A 21953-nucleotide genomic window follows, 5' to 3' on the forward strand; every position below is an offset into this window, starting at 1 on the left:
AATGTTAAAATTTTTCATGAAACTCAGTATTTGGGGGCTTTACTTTGCAATGTTATTAGTCTTGGCATTTCAGATGGGAAAGGAACTTTGCAAGCAAGTCACCAGCCCTCTTTGTTCACCTGAGAACCCTGAACCCTGGAGAATATTAAAGACCTGCTCACTGTCACTCGGGTGGTCCTTGACTGAATTCAGATTCTCTTGATTTCTGTTCCTAGTGTTTCCTCTATGTAAATCCAGCCACTGAACTCACCTACCTGTACCCCCTATTAATGATTGTTTATATTATTCGATTTGGACCAAAACGCTAGTCAAGATTAAAAGGTCTGCCATTTTCCTAAAACATGAAGTACTGAATCATAAAACAACCTGAATATTTCATTTAACAAGTACTCATAGTCTTACTGTGCAGCAGACATTGATCAAACAACTTTGCAAATATTCACTCATCTAATTTATGCCTTACCATAAATCTGTAATACAGGTACTAATTTTATCATCCCCATTTTACAGGTAATAAATCTGAAGTGCAGAGAAATTAAGTTGCCCGTAGCCACTCAGCCAATAAAGTGTATCACTGAGATCTGCATCCAGGACACCTAGTAACACTCTGGGTTCCCTACCACGATACCACCCTCCATTTCACATGCTAGCACTGGCACCTGAGCGGGTGAAGTCACCCCAGAGTAGAATACCAGCAATTCATAGAAGAGAGGAGCAGCTGCACATGGCTATCAGAAAGGACTTCAGTAAAGAAAGAGGATTTGAAATGAGCACAAAAGAATTAATTTTAGCTACCGAATGTTTGTTTGAAATATAATACGTTTTATTTATTTACAAAAGTAACACACGTAACAATGCAAACAATGGCTGACGATATGAAAGTTGCTCTCCACTATTCTTCAGTTAAACAGTATTAACAGGTGGAGAAGCATTCTTCTCCCTGCCCACCACATAGGGCTGGTTTTTATTATAAAAACGAACGGGTATTAAACAATTTCGACAGTTTTTATTTTCCCCTTGTTAGTATGTCTAGAACATCCCCCCCCCCCCCCCCCCCAGCTAAATGGAGATCTAAGCTCTTCCTAAGAATTGAATGACATTCTGTAGAATGTGTCCTATAGTTTGTTCAACCTTTTCCTTTCAAACGAATAGTCAGGGAAGTTTATGTGTCTCATAAAACGGCAGTCCACACTGCCAGGACGGGGGCCGCCGCAATGCCGAGCCGACAGCGCCGGCGACACAAAGAAGCGCTGTCCCCGGCCAAGCGCCGCCCCTCTGGCTGGCGCTGGGCCCGGAAGGAAGTGGGGCGGAGACTCCTCGCGGAGCCCTCGTCTCCCCCGCGCGTTCCCCCCGCCGCCCGCTCGGTCGCTGCGGCGCTGCGTGCAAGGAAGCCCCTTCCCCGCCGGCCCGGCGTGCCCTCTCCAGCCCGCCCTGTCCCCTCCAGCTACCCCGGCGCAGCTGCAGGCGACCTGGTGAGTGGCCCTCTCGGGAGGCCCGCCGCCGCCGAAGGGGTCGTCCGCGATGGGACCGGCCTGGGTCTGCGGGCGGTGCGGGAGGCGGAGGGAGCTCCGGGGACGCAGGGCGGCGCGCCACGGGGCCGGGGTGCGCAATCTGGGCAGAATCCCTGGCAGTCTGTGTCCGTGTCCCTGGGGGTGACTGTTATCTGCTCCGGCTGTGCGCCACTCCTGCCGCATTGCCCCTCCCCACCGGGTTCTGACATTTGATGTTTGTTTGCGGGGTGTCATCGAGTCACGCACAGGCCTGACAAGGAGAAACATCATCTAATCCGCAGCTTTGTCGGATGAGAATGCCGTAGTCCAGGGAGGAGGCAGGACTTGCTCAGGGTCACTCAGGTAGCTGGTGACAAGAGCATCGCTTCTGGCCTACTGCCCTTTGATCTTTGCAAACACTGTCCCTGGGTCTGAGCTCCCTTGCCCCTCTCACTGGCGCCCTGGAGGTTGGGTGTGTGTGTGTGATTTGCCTGTGTGTGCGTAATGTAAGTGCAAGATGGGCCAGTGGGCTGAGTACCTCCACTCCACCCGGCCCTCCTTGCCAGCAGGCCTGGAGAATTCCCTGCCCACCGAGTTTTTCCTCTCCGCTCGCTTCCTCCCCCTCATAGACTTCCCCCACCCCAGTCCCCCTCTCCATTCCTCCTCTGACGTCACCCACTTGCTCTTTGTGGACTGGCCCTGGGCCTGGGGAGGCAAGGAGGGCCAAGTAGGGGGGAGGGAGGTGGAGGGAGGGGGACCCCACACCAGAGCTTAGTGCTGACAGCCACTCGAGTTAAGGACGTCCTGTCTTCCATATTGTCCATATGATAGGATCACCCTGAGGTAGGCTGATCAACAGCTAGTAAGAGGCATAACCTGGATTTTTATTTTTTTAACCCAGTTTCCAGTCCCGGTCAAGGCCCCTCCATTACACTGTTCTCCTTGGAGTTATGTTGTGAGAGAAGTTAGCAAATATGAGGAAGAGAAAGAGGGCCCCAGAGGACGCAGGAATCTAGAAAGGAATGTAGTATGATCAGAAGAGGGAAATGGAAAAAGCAAAGTTTAAAATCCTGCTCATTTTTAGGATTGGGAAGGGCCACAAGAGGACCTTCAAAGATATTGGGAGTGGTCTACTTTTTAAGCTGGGTGGCAGGTATATGGGAGTTGAATTTTTAAAATTGTTTTATTTTATTTTTTTGTCTGTATCCTTCCACATGTATTACATACTCTTTTAATGTATGAATTAAACCATTTTTAAGTGAAAATCAAATAAATAAGATTGAGCCAGAAATATGTAGGACAGAATGCAAAAGATGATGAACCTGCCCTAATTCTAGCTTAGAAGTCAAGGGACATTGGGAAAGATGTTGGATGTATAAGGAAAAAGAAGCTAGGAGTCTGTGGAAGGGAACAGCATGAAGAAGAAAGCCTGTCAAGTGGATGTCTGTGATGAGTCGTTTGCCAAGGCCGGGGTAGCTGTTTGCTGGAGAAGTGATCGTGGGTTGCCCTTACCCCCACACCTATCACTTGCTCAGCCATCCGTGGAGTACCTATTTATTCTCTGGAGAGTCCAGAGACTAAAACATATCCCCTGACCTCACACACTTACCTACTTGGGGGATTTGAAATCAAATCATAATTCAGGGCATGGTGCCATAGCCAAGACAGGCCCACTACACTCCTTCCCTTCCAAATGCGCCTCTTAAAGGGACACCCCAGGTAGGTGGCATGAGCCACTGTGGTAGGGGTAGGGTATATGTGCTTGGGGTGCCTTCTGCTTTAGAGGTGCGACAAGCTGAAAGAGGCCCCGAGGAGAGAGAGCAGGAGCCACGGAAGGAGAGGCAAGGATGAAGAACTTTAGGAGAGAAGTAAAGGGCATTCCCCCAGCTGTGTCCGTCTGAGCTCACCCTGCTAGGAGAACAAACAGATTCAGGCGTAAAGGGGAAGAGTTGGGTTCAGAAGGCCAGAGCTGGAGTCACTGATAGCTGGTGAAGGTAGAAACAGAGCCAGCTGCAAAGTTCAAGGAGCCCCGAAGAGGTGGAACCCCAATTTAATGGTGGGTAAATGTACAACCTCCTGGGAGATGAAGGAAGACAGTTTAGGATAGGGGAGATAGGACCAGCTGAGCAATCTGGTCTTTCGTGTGTTTACTTTATTTGTGTTACCTGAGTTACTTGTCACTGTAGTAGTACATACAACAATTCAAAGGATGCAGACTTTAAAGAGAAAGAATACTGTTCACCTCTTCCATTCCTAATGCGATCAGTGTTAATAAGGTGAAATGTGGCCTCCATAGAGTTTTAATGTATAAAAATTCTGGTATTTCACAGGCTTATATAGTTCCAGCTCTTGGGAGTGTGGGCTCTGGGTTTGAGTCCTGGATCCACCACTTATCACCTGTGTGACTTTAACAAGCAACAAATTCTCTGACTTTTTTTGCCCATCTACAAAATGGGGATAGTGATAGTACATACCTCATAGGATTACTATCAGGATTTAATCATGTAAAAGCACTTATAATAATGCTTGCAACCTGGTAGGCACTGTATTGTCTACTACTAAAATTACTAGTACTATCACTAATATTATTACTATGATCTTGTTCACACAAAAATAGGTTTGTGTCCTACATACACAAATTTGACTTGACATTTTTACTTAAAATACATCTAGGCCATTTTTCTATGTAGATGCACAATAGATTTAACTCATCATTTATAATAGCTATGAGCAACATACATTATATTTCCAGTTGTCTGACTACTGAGATTGAGCATACTCTCATAGACTGATCGGCCATTTAAATTTCCTCTTCTGTGGGTATCTTCTCCTAGGTTAGGATTTCCATAGATTAAAAAGATATGGGAGAGAGGTCAGGATGGAAAGTGAATCAAAAGAGAATCTGAAATGAAAGCAGGGCCTGTCTAGGCATGCCAAGTGTTTGGAAGCTGCAAAGAGGTTAGGTGGCAGGAGATATGGCTAGAAAAGGTAAGCAGCAACCAGCCCTGGAGGCCTTACACCCCAGGGTGGAGGCGGCAGATTTACCCCTGCGGACAAAGGCAAAGGTTGGGATGGGACTTCTCTCTGGAAAATAACACCTTCAGTGGCTTTAGAAGAATAAAGGTGATATGATACTGGTGACTTAGAAACTGGATCAGTTTAGTTGAGGAATGAGTTATTAAGGACCTGAACTAGGTTAATGGCAGTGTGACAGGACACAGAATGAGGGCACTGACAGGACATGACCAGCTGGGAGGGGAGGGAGAAGGGGCACAAGTGTGACTGTGTGCAGTTTCATGTTCTGGTTATCTGTGGACATCTGGAAGAGCAGGGAAGAGACGAGCTCTTATTAATGATTGTTTGCTGATCGATACCTCCTCCATAGTTCTCTGAGGTAGACCTAGTCTCTTACAGCTAGGGACATCGAGCTGACAGAATTTACGTAATAGGAGCTAGAAAGGAGGGAAAGAATGTAAGACTTCTTTAGTTTTAGAAACTGTTACAAGTGGTAGAGTGCTTGTTGAGTAGGAGTCTTGACTTGATCCGTGGCATCAGGACCAGGGCCTTTCCATCCCTGCCTGGGGAAGGCACGAGGCCCATGCCGAGGACTTGTTTGAAGGGCCCATAGAAATACTTGAAAACTAAACATAATAATGAATGTTAGTATTTGTACTGGCTCTGAAATACAGAAACTGCAATATCAGGATCTTTAAATGCTCAATCCAATAATTTTAAAATCTAACTTAGGTTAGGTTTTTGTTCACTTTATAAGAATTCTCTATTGTGCACATATTTAGTGCATTTAACCAAATATGCATTTATATGTGCATCTACGTGTGTATATATTTATATAAATAATTGAAAGGCATTTAATCTATGTACTTCCTTTAATCCTCAGGACAACCATATGGTAGATAACTGTCATCCATTCTTAATGGTTAAGGAAACTAAGTCAGATGAGTTGCCTCATCTCACAGTTAGTAACAAGCAGCAGAGCTGAGATTCAGACCCCGACAGCCCAACTCCAGACCTGAGCCTGTAACGGCCTTGCCCTATTTCCTTGAGAATGAGCATATTCTCTGACAAGGAAAACAAAGAAAAGAGGTAAAGTCCAAAGATAAAGATGTAAGGAATATATGCATTTTCAGAGGGGAAGGGAAGGGAAGGGAAGGGAAGGATAGAAAGTAGGTGGGTCAAGAGGTTGTAGATGGGGAGGCTGGGGGAGGCCATAACATTATTGGTGTGAGATCCTTGGGGATGAAGACAGCAGCGTTGTCCAGTGAGGCCGAATAGTCAGTGAGGATGACAAGCCCTGGCCATCCTGATTATGGAAACACGTCTGCCCTTGGAGGCACTGCTTCAGTAAAGTGCCTGTGGTGGGGGTGAGGCTAAAGAGCACCCTTAAGCTGGGAGTTCAGGTGGAAAGACAGAGGATTTTTCTAAGTATATATCCACAGGCATACGCACATTTTCCCTCTGTGTCCAGACCCAAGTAAGAATCTGCCCTCATTTCATAATGTGTACTTTCTGCTTCTGCTTGTGTGGGACCTGGATTCAAGTCACACAAGACTTCTGCTTTCCTCTTACCCAGCTGTGACTGTGACTAAAGAACCTTCACTGAGGACTGAGGCTTTCAGACTGAAATTCAGGGTTCTCAGAGAGCTGCGATTAGTGAGGTCAATGTTGGAGCCGAGTCGGGGTGGAGTCAGGGTCGGACTGCACCACTGTATTCATTTGCATTGGCTGCTGTTACAAATTACCACAAACTGCGTGGCTTAAAACAACAGCAGTTTATTATCTCACAGCTCCAGGGAGGTTTAGAAGTTTGAAATCCAGGTGTTGGCAACGCTGGTTCTTTCTGGAAGTTGTGAAAGAGAATCTGTTCCATGCCTCTCTCTTAGCTTCTGGTGTTTGCCAGCAATCTTTGACATACCTTGATTTGTGAACTCGTCATTCCAATCTCTGCATCCATCTTCTCATAACATTCCCCGCTCTGTATCTGTATCTGTGTCCAAGTGTCCTTGTCTAAAAAGGACACCGGTCATTGGATTAGGGTCCACTCAAATCCAGTGTGACCTCACCTTGACTTGATCACGTCTACAAAGACCCTGTTTCCAAATAAGGTCACACTCACAGGTGCTGGGGGTTAGGACCTCAACATACCTCTCTGGACACAATTCCTCCCTCATTCCCTTCTGTTTGTTTCCTTCTGTGATAGAAAAGTGTCGAGCTCTCTTACTTTGACCATGAGCTAAACGTTTAAGAGGACAGGACAGGGTACAATGGGGTCTCCTAAGCCGAAGACACTGGCACCCTGTGAATGCTTGGGTCATTCTGGTGTCAGTCCCATCTTCAGAATCGGAAGAATTGCCTCGGCTCCTGGAGGAATGAACTGCTTGGCTTGTCTGTGGATTTGTTTGTCCATTCTTCACCAAACTGAGTCTTTGCTTTCCTCCTTGCAGAAGTCAATCCAGCCATGGCGACTCCCTCTGCTGCCTTTGAGGCCCTTATGAATGGAGTGACAAGCTGGGATGTCCCTGAAGATGCCATCCCATGTGAACTGCTTCTTATTGGAGAGGCCTCCTTCCCGGTGATGGTGAACGACATGGGCCAGGTCCTCATTGCTGCCTCCTCCTACGGCCGAGGCCGCCTGGTGGTGGTGTCCCATGAGGACTACTTGGTGGAAGCCCAGCTCGGTCCCTTTCTCCTCAACGCAGTGGGCTGGCTTTGTTCTTCCCCTGGGGCTCCCATTGGTGTACACCCGTCTCTGGCACCCCTAGTCAAGATCCTTGAGGGCTCTGGCATGGAGGTGAAGATTGAGCCAGAAGTGAAAGACTCCCTGGGGGTTTACTGTATTGACGCCTACAATGAAACCATGAGTGAAAAGTTGGTCAAGTTTATGAAACGTGGAGGGGGCTTGCTCATCGGAGGCCAGGCCTGGGACTGGGCCAACCAGGGCGATGAGGAGAGGGTTCTGTTCACTTTCCCAGGCAACCTCGTGACCAGTGTGGCCGGAGTGTACTTCACCGACAACAAAGGGGACACAAGTTTCTTTAAAGTCTCTAAGAAGATGCCCAAGATCCCAGTCTTAGTTAGGTGAGTGCACTGACCCCGTGGGGATTTGGTCCTAGGTTAAAGAGCAGACAGGATTCTTGTCTCTAGGCTGCCCCCAGGCTAATAAAAAAGATCTTGGTATTCAGGCATGGATTCTCCATCAACCAGATTTTTTAAATACCCTGAGGCACAGGAGGTGCAAGGCGCCTGCTGCTGTGGCCTCCTCAGACCAGTCCACTTAGCTTTCTGAGGGGAGAGACTTCTTAGTGACCATTATATCCCCTAGCATCTAGCTTAGCGACATATATTGCCAAATCCCAGAGTTGGTATTGCTGATCCAGGAAGGTTCATCCAGAAGTTTGCTTTCAACTGAAATGTGAGGAAAAGGAAAATGGACACAGGGGACCCCATAAGACAAAGTCTAGAGAGCTGTGGGAAAAATTCTGATGTCCAGCCAGGGATTAGGATAGAAGTATGAACTAGAGGATTCAGAAGAAGAGATAGAAGATGCCACAAGTTGTGTGTACTAAATCCAGGTGTTGGGAGAGGATTTTATCTCTGGGGGCCAAACACCTGATGTTGGAGAATGAAGGAGGCAGGTGATGGGTGCAGAGACAAGCTACAGAAAGTAAAGGTCCTTGAGAGTACCGCCCAGCCTGTTCTGGTCACGTTGTGCTCCTTCCCCTCATACACTGCTAGACATACAGCAGGTTAGGAGGCACTCAGTAATCATTTGTTGGACGGTGACTGATTGGACGGAGGAAGGAGGGAGACTGGAAGCTGGAGTAGTCCCAGGAGTACAAAAGGTGCACCAGGGCACACCCTATATTGTATACTGAAACTCAGCATCCTTGGAGCAAAGTGCACTGGTATTTCTCACCAGTGAGAACAAAGTAATGTAGGATTGGGTGGGGCAGGCACACCAGGGTTAGTTTAGGGACACAGGGAATGAGCTGGGGCCTCTTGCTGGCAGGGGTTCCCTGGAGCAACCCACAGCTGCATTCTCACATGTGCAATGACAAAAGACAGTTACTCAGACACACAGTGATTGATCAGATTGATCAAACATCAGCTTACCAATGACCACCTGCCTAAGGAACAGGAAGGTAAGCCTTAGACATAATTCCGTTTAACAGCCTAATCCCCTTAGTTGTCTCCAAAGATGTTTTTCTCTACCAAAACAATACTGCTTTATTCTTCAGCTATACCTAACTCCTCTCTCATCGTCAATGATTCTGAATTTTGGGCCAGTTGGATTATGTGTGTGTATATATGATGCATACGTGTGTGTGCACACATGAAACAACTAGAAGGCTAATGCTTAAAGGAAATTTTGACTAAATAAGAGAAGTATATGGAATCTTTTGTGGAGATTATGGTTTATTAGTATTGGTTATTTACTAGGTAAGACTGCATCACATCTCCTAACTCTTTGCTTAAACAGATAGATGTATCAGCAATACGCATGTATTAGGTGGGTCATTTTTTGACCTATGGGTGGATTGACAATGGCAATAGTGATTTTCCTGAGCTAACTGACTGAGATGTAGTAAAGAGAGGAAAGTGAAAGGTGTAAAAGGGTATGTGTGATATATGAAATACTGATTAAATGAATATGTTAAGATTAGTAGGGAAAAAGAGAAAACAACCCTCTCCTCACCCTACAGTTTTTTTAATATTAGCTCTTATTTATTTAATCATTTTCCTACTGTTAAGCATTTAGATCTTTCTCCGTTCTTGTTGTAATAGGTAATATTATATAGAATATATTTCAAAGCATTTTAGAAATATTAGACAATACAAGACACCAAAATGTTTGTATTAGAATCCAAGAAGGAAGATCACCTGCACCGTAGGCTGAGGGGGGTTCAGAGTGAGAACCCCTTTGGATTTAGTTCCTCTGTCAAAATGTCTTGTTATTTACTTTTAAACCCTCATTTGAACATGAGAATGTGAATTAAGATAGCTTTAATCTCATTACTTGCACATTTCTTACTAAATTAAATACTAAATAAATCTTAGGAGTCTCTTGACTTTCTAAAAGAGTAAACTGCCTGCAGGTCTTATCAAGATCAATCAGATTTTTATCAGAAGAGGTCCACTTTTATGATCAGGAAAATCAAACCCTAAGTAATAAAACCAGATGATCTACTTTTCGAATCTCCCATATATCTGGACATGAGCCTCATAGTCACTGACTTCACTTCCCACCTCGAAAGCATCATGATCTGCATTTAGAACATCAACCTCTACATGGTCTGTATGAGCCAACTGCCTGTAGTCACTTCGCTGAGCAATTGCTGGCCCCCCTCAGCTTTATTCTTAGGGGCTCTACTGTACCTCCAGCTGTCAGGGCAGTGGCTATTGCCCTTTGTGTGCAAAACTAGTCACACCTTCTTTCTACTAAGTATTTCACTTGAACAAACCCTGGGTCCATTTTCATGAACTCCTTGCATCCTTGGTGCAGGACTCGGGGTTCTAGTAAGAGATTTCCTAAAACCTGGGAAAAGCACAGACTTCCGAAAAGGCAGATGTGAGTGAGTTCCCAGGCTGTCTGCTGCTTCCTCTGTGACCTTGTGCAGCAGGTAACTTCTCTAAGCCTCATCTCTAAAGCGGGGCTAATGATGACAACCTTTCAGAGTAGCTGTAAGGATTCAGTGAATTAAGAAACCTGCCCAAAATACCTAAAATACTTTATTTTGACATCCAGCCTCCACAAAACGGTATGTAAGTGTATGATATCATGAGTATCATTCCCAACCATTGAAAATTCACACCCATCACTATGCTGCCTTGCCCCAAATTGCATATGTTGTTTCAGTTGTATAAGGTATTGACATCTTAACTCATATTTTTTCCTACCTCCTCTACCAAACTGACATGATACCATCATGATTGATTTTACCTTCTTTATACATTTAACAAAACAGGTACTAGCGACTGAACTGGATTTACCAATAAAGGATTTGATGCAGATTAAACATATCATTAGATAACCAATTTGAGGTAGGTTTCAGGAGAATCAACCAGAAGTGTGTCTACTCTGTCTTTTGGATAAGAGGGCCCTTGTCTCCTTTTCACTCAAATCTCAGGTTTCTATTGAAGAGTTCTAACCGTTTTGGTCATTCATCCATTCATTCAGTCAGCATTTACTATATTCCATATCCCAGGCATTATTTTTTATTTCGTAAAAATGACTTCCAAAGATCTGAGAATTAGAAGTACAGAAACGTCTTCAATAACCAGACCCAGAAGAAATAGCAAAACCCAAGTAACTGTTGTAGGAAGGGGGCTGCCACACTGTGGTTCAGTAGAACCTTGAAATCCAGAATCTCCTGCCAGTAACTGTAGTGTGACCTTACCATGTCCTTGGAAGTCTTTTTTTCCCTGTATAAAGAAAGTGTTGGAATAGAAGGTCCTTCTCCCCAATTAGCTGTCACTCCATTGAGACTGTGGATTTCAGTCTACAGCGATCCTCACAACATCATCAGAGATGCGTAGAAAGAATGTTGCACAAACGGACATGCTCTTTAAAACGTCCACATGCTCCAAATTCCTTGGCTTGAAAACACCCCTTTGAAACCTGAATTGACAAACATTACAAGTTGATTTCATATGTCCCCTTTAATTTGAAAGATAGTGCAGGGATATTATATACAAATATTCTTGTGAATTCAAGATTATTACAAAATATTAACAGATAAATTTAATAAAATATGTTAGAAGACCTGTGTGCTAAAAACTACAAAACATCACTGGGAGAAATTAAATAAAAGAAATGGAGAAATACACCATGTTGACTGATCATAACACTGAATATTTTTATTATGTGAGGAATAGAGAATCTTTTCAACATATGGTCCTGAACAACATTGTACCCTTATAGGAAAAAAGTGCATCTTGACATTTATCTAACTCCAAACAAAACAAATAATTAAAAATAGATCTGCAAAAAAAAAGCTAAAACTCAATAACTTCTTAAAGAGTACATAAGAGAAAACATCTGTGATCTTGCAATAGGCAAAGATTCCCTGAAGAGGACACAAAAAGTACATGAAACATAAGAGGAAAAGATTGATAAACAGAGCTTCATAAAAAAAAAAAGTTTAAGTAATTTATACAGTTCAACAGACAGCATTAAGAAAACAAAAAGGCAAGCCACAGCTTGGGAAAAGTATTTGCCATACTTATATCTGACAATGGACATGCTTTCAGAATACAGAGAGGACTCTTAAAATCCCAAGAAAAAGACATCTCAGTAAAAAAAAAAACAGATAAAAGGGTAAAATATTTTAACACACTTCATAGAAGATGACATAAGAAAGGTCAATCAGCCCATGAAAAGATTTTCAACATTAGTAGTCATCAGAGAAATTAAAATTAAAATCACAATTAGACACCCCAACTCGAATGGCTAAAATTAAAAAGACTCACAAACCAAGTGTTGGCAAGAATGTGAAGCAACTGGAACTCTCATACATTGCTCTTGGGAATGTAAAATTGCATAAACCATTTTGGAAAACAGTTTGGCTATTTCTTGTAATGCCATTTGCACTTACATACCACTCAGCCACTTCATCTCTAAGTGTCTAAAAGAAATGAAAACATCCACACAAAAACCTGTAGATGAATGTTCATTGCAGCAAACTCCAAAATGGAAGCTACTGAAATACCCATCAGCAGATGAATGTATAAACAAAATGCTGGTATACCCACCCAGGAGCATACCACTCAGCAATAAAAGGGATGAATGGGCTCAACAATATGAGTGACTCGAAAAAAAAAACTATTCTAAGTGAAAGAAGCCAAACACACAAGTACATACATTACAAGCACATTTATCTGAAACTTTAGAAAAGGAAAATCTAATCTGTACTGAAATCAAGCACATCCATGGTTCCCTGAGAGCTGGATTGACTGGAATGGGGGAAAAGGCGGCTTTCTGTGGTGACAGAAATGTTGTGTTTTTTATTGTGATTGCACAAGGATTTAATATAGCAAAAACTCATCAAGATGTATGCTTAAATGGCTGAATTTTATCATGTCAATGAATTTGATCTTTTGAAATTGGCATGTTCGACACAATATTGTAGGAGAGCACAACTAACTGGAAGACTGACACTACCCAGCTTCAAGACTTACTGTACAACCACAGCAATCACAGGGGTAGAACTGGTGAAAGACAAACAGACCAACTGAGCAGAATGGAGACCAGAAACAGGCCCATTTAAATACAGTCAACCAATCTTTGACAAAGGAGCAAAAGGCAATACAATAGAGCAAAAAGTCTTTTCAAAAATGGCGCTAGAACTGCACATCCACATACAAGGAAATGAATCTAAGCACAGACCTCAGCCTTCACAAAAACCAACTCAACATGGATCACAGACTTAAATGTAAAACACAAAACTATAAAGCTCCTAGAAAAGAACAGGAGAAAACCTAGATGACCTTGAACATAGCTATGACTTTTTAGATAAAACACCAAGGTTCCATGAATGAAATAACCAATAGGCTGGACTTCACGGAAATTAAAAACTGCTCTGCAAAAGACAGGATCAAGAGAATGAGAAGGCAGGCCACAGGCTAGGAGAAAATATTTGCAAAACACATCCAATAGAGGGTTATTACCCATTCAAAAATGTTAGCATAGCTGACTTCATTAATCTTTTCTATTTTTGTATCTGATTTTGAGTCATAGTTAGAAAGCCTTTCCTCACATCCCGATCATGAAATATTTCACTCTTGGTTTCTTTTAGTATTTGTGTGGTTTCGTTTTTTAAATGTATATCTCTGATGCATTTGGAATCTCTTTTGTATGCATTGTGTGAGGTAGAGGACCAGTTTATCTCTTCCCAAATGACTATCCAGTTATGCCAACAGCATTTATGAAAATATCTTTTCCCAGTAATATAAGATGCCTCCTTTATTATATACTAATAACCATGTTCATCATTACCTTTATTTTTCAATTAACTGATATTTTTATGTTTGAGTTGAGAATTAATAGTTTTCGTAATCTACCTCTACATTCAAAGCAAGAACTCCATTTATCTCATTCTCATGCTGTCCATGCTCACCCCATACCACCCATGTTTTGTTGAAATCATATGATATTTTGGTTCCAATTTGGTTTTGCCTGAGTTTTATTTTTTTCCTTACTTTCTCTTTAACTCCATGGCTCTACTAGTTTGGAAATACTTCTTATCAATTGCATTACGTGTCTCAGGGCCTTTATCAGGTCTTCAGCATCAGTTATAAATCATACTGGCCCACTACTGTTTAATGTAATCAATTTGTTCCCCTATTGTGTTTATTTTTGCTCCTGTAGATATACAGCATAACCTCAAGTAACTTTTTTGGGAAAATTTTCATGAGTGGTAAATTTTATAAGCCCTTTTGACACTGTTTCAGAATTCCCATGTCCCAGTGATAAGTCTTACGCAGCTGTGTATCATAGACAGTATTTTCACTACTGTAAAATACTACTTTTAGGGTACTTGTTTCACTTATTTCTTCAGAAGTAATTTGTCTGTTTTTTTTCTTCTTGTCAGCCTTTAAGGATTTTTCTTCTCTTTCATTTCTTTTTTGAAGGTCATTACCAGTCATCGACTAGATACTGTACTTCATTTCATTTACGCCGCTTTGCATTCAGATAACCATTTCATTCTAAGAAAACTCAAATCTGGTTTTTCTGTACAAGTAAATTGTCATATAATTTTATGTGTCTTTCTACTTTGTTCTCTGCTTTTGGAACACCTGCTTGCTAGATGTTAAATCTTCTGATCTTTTCTTCATTATTTCTTAACTTATTTCTGCTAATGTTTATCTTTTTTTCCTTCACCACTGCTCTGGGAGAATCACTTGACTCCATTTTCTTGTTGACTTATTGACAGTCTCCATCTTCATCAAGACTTATGTTTTGCTCATGTATTTAAAATTGAGATTATATGTGTGGTGATTATATTCTCATTTTAATTAGTAACTTTTGGTAGCAACCTGTCCCATTTTGCTTTTGAGAGAGAATATATCATCTTAAAACTCTCAAATGATGTACAGTATTTATTTAGGACTTTCTTCTCCATTATCACTGTTATTTCCTTGGGAGTTGGTTTTCTCATTGTTTGGTGCTTCTCTTTCATGCTGTTAATTTACATCAAATATTTGGTGATTCTTGTTTATTTAAATGTTAAATGGCACTGAAATTATATAGATTGATCATTACTGATTCCTGGTATTTCTCAGAGAAGTCATTTTCTCAAGGCAGATGGTAATGCCTGTTACTTTTGTTTTCTTGGTCTTCTCCACATATATGCAGTTACAGATTCTTCTGTTTTCATGGAGTTTCTGATCAATCTGATTCCATCTGATTTATATTTCCTATGAATACCTCACTGTCCCAGTTTGTTGACTGCACCCTTCTCAAAATCCAGTGCTATCATGGATTTATTCTTATTTTAATGACTTGTTTCCTTTAAAGAGAATAAGAAACAGAAGTAAAAAACCCAATTCAGATTTTTTCAAGTTATGAAACAATTATTTGCATGTAAGCCATGATTATTGGAAACAGCAGGCATATGTCTCTGAGGATGCCCCCCTGGGTCAGCGTGAGCCGGGCCTCCCCCAGGCTCATCGTCCAGGTGAAGTTCTGGTGATTCAGTGTCTGCGTCTCAACTTTGCACATTCAGTATTGCTCATCCTGTCACAATAGGCTAGTGTGTAAACTTTAATGCTGGTGTATTAATTTAAAACACAGAAATTCACCTCTTCACTGACTTCATTTTCAAAACAATTAATTGCATAAAATTTAGAAACTCCTTAAAGGAATTTAAACACATTTTCCATTTAATTTTATACATAAAGAACTAAAAATTTTCAAAATGAAAGTTTTAGCTTTAGAATCACCAAATTAAAGATAGATTTGTCCAAGATGTTGCCTGAGAAAGTATAAATGTCACAAAACTAGAATATTCTGATTGGCTTGGCCAATGACTTCTTTCCTTAGGCAGATGATCATGGAAACAAGATTATAATCACAAGGTAGTTTGGCAAACTTGGAATCTGAGCAAGAAGAGCTAGCTGAATGACCTTAATGGTCAGTGCTTCAGGGAGCAGAGAGTCATCTAGTAGGGTGGTGCTGTTATCTTCAGGAGAGGACTGCACCTGCTCAGAGGACTACAGTTTCCTCTTTGGTTAATTAGCGTTCTCCCAACCACAGAGAATGCAACACAAATGCTGCAAATATGCTTTCTACCTGACCCCTGGCTTCCAGCGCTTCTGTGCCGTTACCTTCTGACCATACAATTGCCACAGCTGTATAACAAAAGTGGCATAACAAGCTCTGGGAATCTCAAGGTAGAGGTCCCTCCAACTCTTACTCCCTAATGGTCCCACTAGGTATCCAGGGCTACATCTCTCACTTGGGGGTTATGGATGTCTGAGATCTTACAGGGGTTGTTACCCATAGACAGGAACAGATGGTGCATAAAAAAACCCTATAGCATGAATATGCATCACTCCTGTGGGTGGAAGCTGGGTGTAGATAGTCCTGCTGGGTTCAAGTAACCTCAACTCAAAGTCGAGGCCACTCAGCTCCAGTGCCCCACTTTTTTTTTTACTGGCACCACAAGCTCAACTCTCCCTTGACTTTATTTGCAGAAAATGAGATGCATGAACTTTATAAACAAGACTCCCTCCTCATACGTATGAAAGCATGACTTCCCATTCAGCTATTTATATAATGTTTAAAAGGCTGAAATAAACACTTAAATCCAGAATATTTAAGATACATTATTAGGTAAGCACAGCAGAGCTTCCTTCGAGGCTTCCTTTGGAGAATCTGTGCTCTGAGAATAAGCAGAGAGAATTAATGTCCCTGCATCTTCCCTCAAACAGACTCGACACCAGTGAGGTCAGATCTGCCCAGTTTGTTCTCCAAGTTCTCCTGTAAGGCTGAAAGTGATCACAGTAGTAAAGCTGACGTTGCTATTTGGGGGGTACTGTTGGAAGAGCATTATGCAGGCCCCGTCCTGTTATAGGAAACATGTCTTTTGCAGTTGTGAAGATGATCTCTCCGAGGACAGAGAGGAGCTCCTGCATGGCGTATCAGAGCTGGACATCAGCAACTCGGATTGTTTCCCATCCCAGCTGCTGGTGCACGGGGCTTTGGCCTTTCCCCTGGGGTTAGATTCCTACCACGGCTGTGTTATAGCGGCTGCCCGCTATGGCAAGGGCCGCGTGGTTGTGACTGGCCACAAGGTACTATTCACTGTTGGTAAACTGGGCCCCTTTCTGCTCAATGCCGTTCGCTGGCTGGATGGGGGCCGCAGGGGCAAGATCGTGGTGCAGACAGAACTGAGGACGCTGAGCGGCCTGCTTGCAGTAGGGGGCATAGACGCCAGCATTGAGCCCAATCTGACCAGTGATGCAAGTGTCTACTGCTTTGAACCTGTGAGTGATGTGGGGGTCAAAGAGCTGCAGGAGTTTGTAGCAGAGGGTGGGGGTCTGTTTGTGGGAGCCCAAGCCTGGTGGTGGGCCTTCAAGAACCCCGGAGTGTCCCCTTTGGCTCGGTTCCCAGGGAACCTCCTCCTCAACCCCTTTGGCATCAGCATCACAAGCCAAAGCCTCAATCCAGGGCCCTTTCGTACTCCCAAAGCAGGGATAAGGACCTATCACTTCCGCTCCACCCTGGCTGAGTTCCAGGTCATCATGGGCAGGAAGAGAGGCAACGTGGAGAAGGGCTGGCTGGCCAAGCTGGGGCCGGATGGCGCGGCCTTCCTGCAGATACCCGCAGAAGAGATCCCTGCGTACATGTCTGTGCACCGGCTCCTGAGGAAGCTGCTAAGTCGCTACCGGCTCCCCGTAGCCACCCGGGAGAACCCAGTGATCAACGACTGCTGCAGGGGTGCTATGCTCTCCCTGGCCACTGGTCTGGCCCACTCTGGAAGTGACCTGTCTCTGCTAGTCCCAGAAATTGATGACATGTACAGCAGCCCCTACCTGCGCCCCTCGGAATCTCCTATCACTGTTGAGGTCAACTGCAACAATCCAGGTATGGAATGAGGGGTAAGAGCCTGGCATAGGACCTGGGGAATGGGGCCTGAGGGCTTTGGCAGCTCGTTGCAGGGATCTGGCACCTGCAGAAGGCCAGCTCCGTCCTTTGCTATGTGTGCTTTCAGGGAGCTAGGGGTTGGGGCTTAGGTAATGTTTGCAAGAGTTGAGTCAGGGCAGCATGCTGGGGCTGTGGGGATGCTGGGTGGAGATTGGGCCATGGAAGAAGGGTACAGTCTGCCCTCTGTGCTTATGGCAGGCACCAGATACTGCTGGATGAGCACTGGGCTCTACATACCTGGAAGGCAAATTATAGAGGTGTCACTGCCTGAAGCTGCAGCCTCTGCTGACCTGAAGGTATGGTCATACCCCATCTCACTGCGGACCCTGGAGCCCAGGTGTTCCTGCTTCATGACTGACATTTTACTGATCCTCTTAAAACCCTGCTGGCAATATGGGGCATGTACTTTTACCCATCTTCAGGATGAGGCAACTGAAATGCAGAACAGCTAACTGGTTGATTTAAATGTATAAATCTGATACATTTCAGAGCCAAGGACTAAAACCTAGGCAGCTTCCGGCTCTTAACTTTTGTGCTTTTAACCTATGTCATAGGAAAGGAATCAGCAAGGTTCCACATGGAGGAATCCACAGTAGGATTCAGGAAATCTCAGTTCACCTTCCATCCCCATGGGTGTCTCCCAGGGTAGCACAAGGGCCAGTTCTAGGCTCTGCCTTCTTCCCTGAAACACCAGAGTCTGTCTTGCTGCCCCAGACCACCTTCGGCTCTGGCACGCCACATGCACACACTGCTTTCACAAATGAGGTCACCATCTTGCTCCATGAGGCAGTGTGCTGGGTAGGGTCTATTCTGTGCCTGTGTCTCTCCTGGAACTTGTTCAGCAAAAGCCCAGTAAGCAATCCCAGGGCTCCACTGAGGGCAAGGTCCCTCTATCAGCCCAAGAAGGGGGCTGCGGGGGAAAGACAGGAAGAACAGAATCAACCCTCTACCATGTGAGCCAGTCACACTGCTCCCAGTGGGCCTCGTCAGTCAGCAAAATCCTGCCCCCCCCAGTTCCCATTACAGAATCACCACTGTGAAATAGGCAGCCTAGGATTCTGTCAGACAGAGGCCCCCAGGGTCCCTCAGTGGGAGTCAGCCCTCCCCAGAATCAGCCTGTGGGTTACACTGGGTGCCCTTCACATCAGCATCTCAGCACCACCCTTCGTGGAGCTGTTTGCCTCCCCTGGGAGGGTGTTTACACACATTCGGTGCACATAGCACAATTTCATACAGTTTTCCTGATATAATTTCATGGACTTAGCACACACTGTTCATTAACAGTGGGAAGGTGGGACTTGCACGGCATCCTGGCCCAGCGACCCTTCCTTCCCAACACCTCCTGGGTGCTCTCCCCTGCCACCCGCACACACCCAGAGGTGACTCTGTGGGGGCATCTCTCTGCTCAGGTACAGATTGGCTGCCACACTGATGACCTGACCAGGGCCAGCAAGCTATTCCGAGGCCCACTCGTGATTAACCGGTGCTGCTTGGACAAGCCCACAAAATCCATCACCTGCCTGTGGGGCGGCCTCCTCTACATCATTGTGCCTCAGAGCAGCAAACTGGGTTCCGTGCCTGTCACTGTGAAAGGGGCCGTGCACGCTCCATACTACAAGCTGGGTGAGTGGGGACCCTGGAGGGAGCCCCGAGGGGACAGGGCTGGGGGTGAGGAGCCCTGCGGGGTAGGGAGAGAGAAATTAATTAGGTCTGGTGGAGGGGAAGATGGTAAGCGGCCTTAGGTTCAGCTCTGGGGCCAAGGAGATAAAGTCCGAACCACGTCCACGGGGACCTCATAGAAGAACAGAGGGGGTGTGTGGCTGTTCGTGACCTTGAAGTTCTCCTCCTGGGGCTCAGGTGGTATGACTTACCAGGAGGGACTTGGGAAAGTGAGTATGAAGCCCACGGCCTGTCTTCCAGGAGAGACATCCCAGGAGGAGTGGAAGAGGCGGGTCCAGGAGAATCCGGGTCCCTGGGGAGAGCTGGCCACAGACAACATCATCCTGACGGTGCCAACTGCAAACCTGCGGGCCCTGGAGGAGCCCGAGCCGCTGCTCCGCCTCTGGGACGACGTGATGCGGGCTGTGGCCCGGCTGGGGGCCGAGCCCTTCCCCCTGCGCCTGCCTCAGAGGATCGTCGCCGACGTGCAGATCTCAGTGGGTGGGTACGCGGTGCACACGTGCTGTCCCCAAGGGCCTGCCTGCCTGCCTCTGCACAGCCATGCACTGGGCAGCCAACTGAGTGAAGTGTTTTTCCAGCAAGACGTAAGAGATATAATTCTTGCTATTTAAATAAAACAAGAAAAAAATTTAAGGAAAATAGACTGAGCCATCTTCCCCCAAAAAACTGAAATCTGCCTAAATGTCTCAACCATTATGGGATGGTTAAGTAACATTGTTTGTATCTTCTATAAATATGGAGGAGACAGAAGTGACAGCTTGATGATAGGAAGTAGGACAAGATTATGTGGCACAAAAAAGGCTGTGGAGCTCTTTGAACACAGTATGTTAGAATATGTAACAATTCAAGTCAAAACGTCAAGAGATGCCGTCACACGGGGGGGATAGTGCGAAGTGGTGAGCTTTCACGGATGTCTGCCGGGGGCTCCACAGAGCGGGTAAAAATGGTGGAGGGCCTCCACGAGGTCACAGTCGTTGGGAGCAGAATTTAACAACTTTAAGACACTGCGTAAAGAGGTCTTTGCCAGTGTGTCAAGAAACCTGAAAAATCAGGGTGTATAGAAATTAAAGGACAATGGAAGTTTCTTTAGACCGAGTGTTTTGGGCTCACATAGATGATCATGATAAAGTGGCGTTGATGTGGGCAACTCCAGGTCTAAATGATGAAAGGGGAGCCACCCGCAAAGAGTCTTTAATTTTGAAAAAAGGATGTAATGACACAAGTTCACACAGACAGGGCAATCTCAAAAAAATAGAAAAATCGAATAGTAACACAAATGGCTGTTTGCAACCTGCTCCTCTCCCGCCCTCCGGAAGCCACACTCACTCAGGTCAGAGGGAAGATGCAGATGTTATTTAGGAGGAGAGCCCAGAAGGGTTGGTTTGGATTGCCCTTCTGGGTGTTTGGAGGTTTTGGAACTCATCGGGGGTACTTGGGAGATGAGAAGAGGATTTTGTAAGGTGGGTGGGAGCACTCTAATCCTGTTTCTCCCTCCGGTGTTTTCCAGGCTGGATGCATGCAGGGTATCCTATCATGTGCCATCTGGAATCTGTGCAGGAGCTCATCAATGAGAAACTCATCAGAACCAAGGGGCTGTGGGGCCCTGTCCATGAGCTTGGCCGCAACCAGCAGAGGCAGGAGTGGGAATTCCCACCGCACACCACCGAGGCCACCTGCAACCTGTGGTGTGTTTACGTGCATGAAACCGTCCTGGGCATTCCTCGAGGCCGTGCCAATATTGCTCTGTGGCCCCCGGTTCGGGAGAAAAGAGTCAGAATCTACCTGGGCAAGGGTCCCAACGTGAAAAACTGGAATGCGTGGACTGCACTGGAAACGTATTTACAGGTACTGTGCGGGCCCCCGAGCAGCACTGTTGGGCCTAAAATACTCAAGTGCCCTGGGAGACTGCCTGCCACACATATGCCTCATGCTAGGCCTTGGGAGACCCTCACCAAGCCCACCTGTGACAGACCCAGTGTATGTGCCCATCAGTGCACCACTTTGCAGGACCTTGAAGTAGACTTAACTGCCTCAGCCCTACCCATGATTTTGAAGAGATTCACAAGAGTAGATAAAAAGCACTGAGAAAGGTGGACACCCAGCAGAGGCACATGTAGAATGATAAATATAGTTCCTACAGCTGGCTTTGACCGACATGCCTGAGAGTGAAGCCAACCTATACTATTTAATAGCTATCCAAAATCAAACACCCCTCCCCACCCACGCACACCCAATATATGGGATATTGTTTTCCTTAGATGAACACCATCTTCTCAGTATGACTTGGCCATGCCTCAGTTTCTGCCTTATGAGCAACCCAGGAATGCTCACTGGCCTGGGCCTGGAGGTGGCCTTTGAATTACCACTCAGCTCCCCAGTCCTCTCCCCCAGCCCCTGGGCCAGCTCCCAGCTCACTGCGGAGACCTTCATCACTTTGGATTCTGGGGCTCCACCTCAGGCCAGGCACCCTCTATTCTGGTTCTCCCACCTGCTCAGATCCCTCTCTTTGTTCCCACTGCCCCGAGAATGATCGCAAAACCGTCAAGTGACTCCACTTTGTCTCTGGGACCACTTCAGCCCAGGGACAGAAGTTCCCCGAGGTTGTTCTGGGGAACTGG

At 45.1% G+C, this 21953-nt stretch overlaps 1 protein-coding gene across 3 annotated transcripts in view; it reads left to right on the top strand.

Moving 5' to 3' along the window:
• Positions 1–21953, top strand: part of TCAF1 (TRPM8 channel associated factor 1) — a 47250-nt gene that overhangs the window by 19343 nt on the left and 5954 nt on the right. Inside the window, exons 1-7 of one of the 3 annotated variants that reach the window (XM_073238291.1) lie at positions 1220–1472; positions 6953–7586; positions 16601–17595; positions 17854–17951; positions 19065–19278; positions 19576–19815; positions 20843–21180. In XM_073238291.1, the coding sequence (XP_073094392.1) occupies positions 6967–7586; positions 16601–17595; positions 17854–17951; positions 19065–19278; positions 19576–19815; positions 20843–21180 (2505 nt within the window). In that variant the 5' untranslated portion in view covers positions 1220–1472; positions 6953–6966. Of the gene's footprint in view, positions 1–1219; positions 1473–6952; positions 7587–16600; positions 17596–17853; positions 17952–19064; positions 19279–19575; positions 19816–20842; positions 21181–21953 lie in introns of those variants that run through there. The other 2 variants (XM_073238289.1, XM_073238290.1) reach the window with 2 other exon arrangements.

This window comes from Manis javanica, chromosome 6 (assembly GCF_040802235.1).
Source record: "Manis javanica isolate MJ-LG chromosome 6, MJ_LKY, whole genome shotgun sequence".
Taxonomy (NCBI): domain Eukaryota; kingdom Metazoa; phylum Chordata; class Mammalia; order Pholidota; family Manidae; genus Manis; species Manis javanica.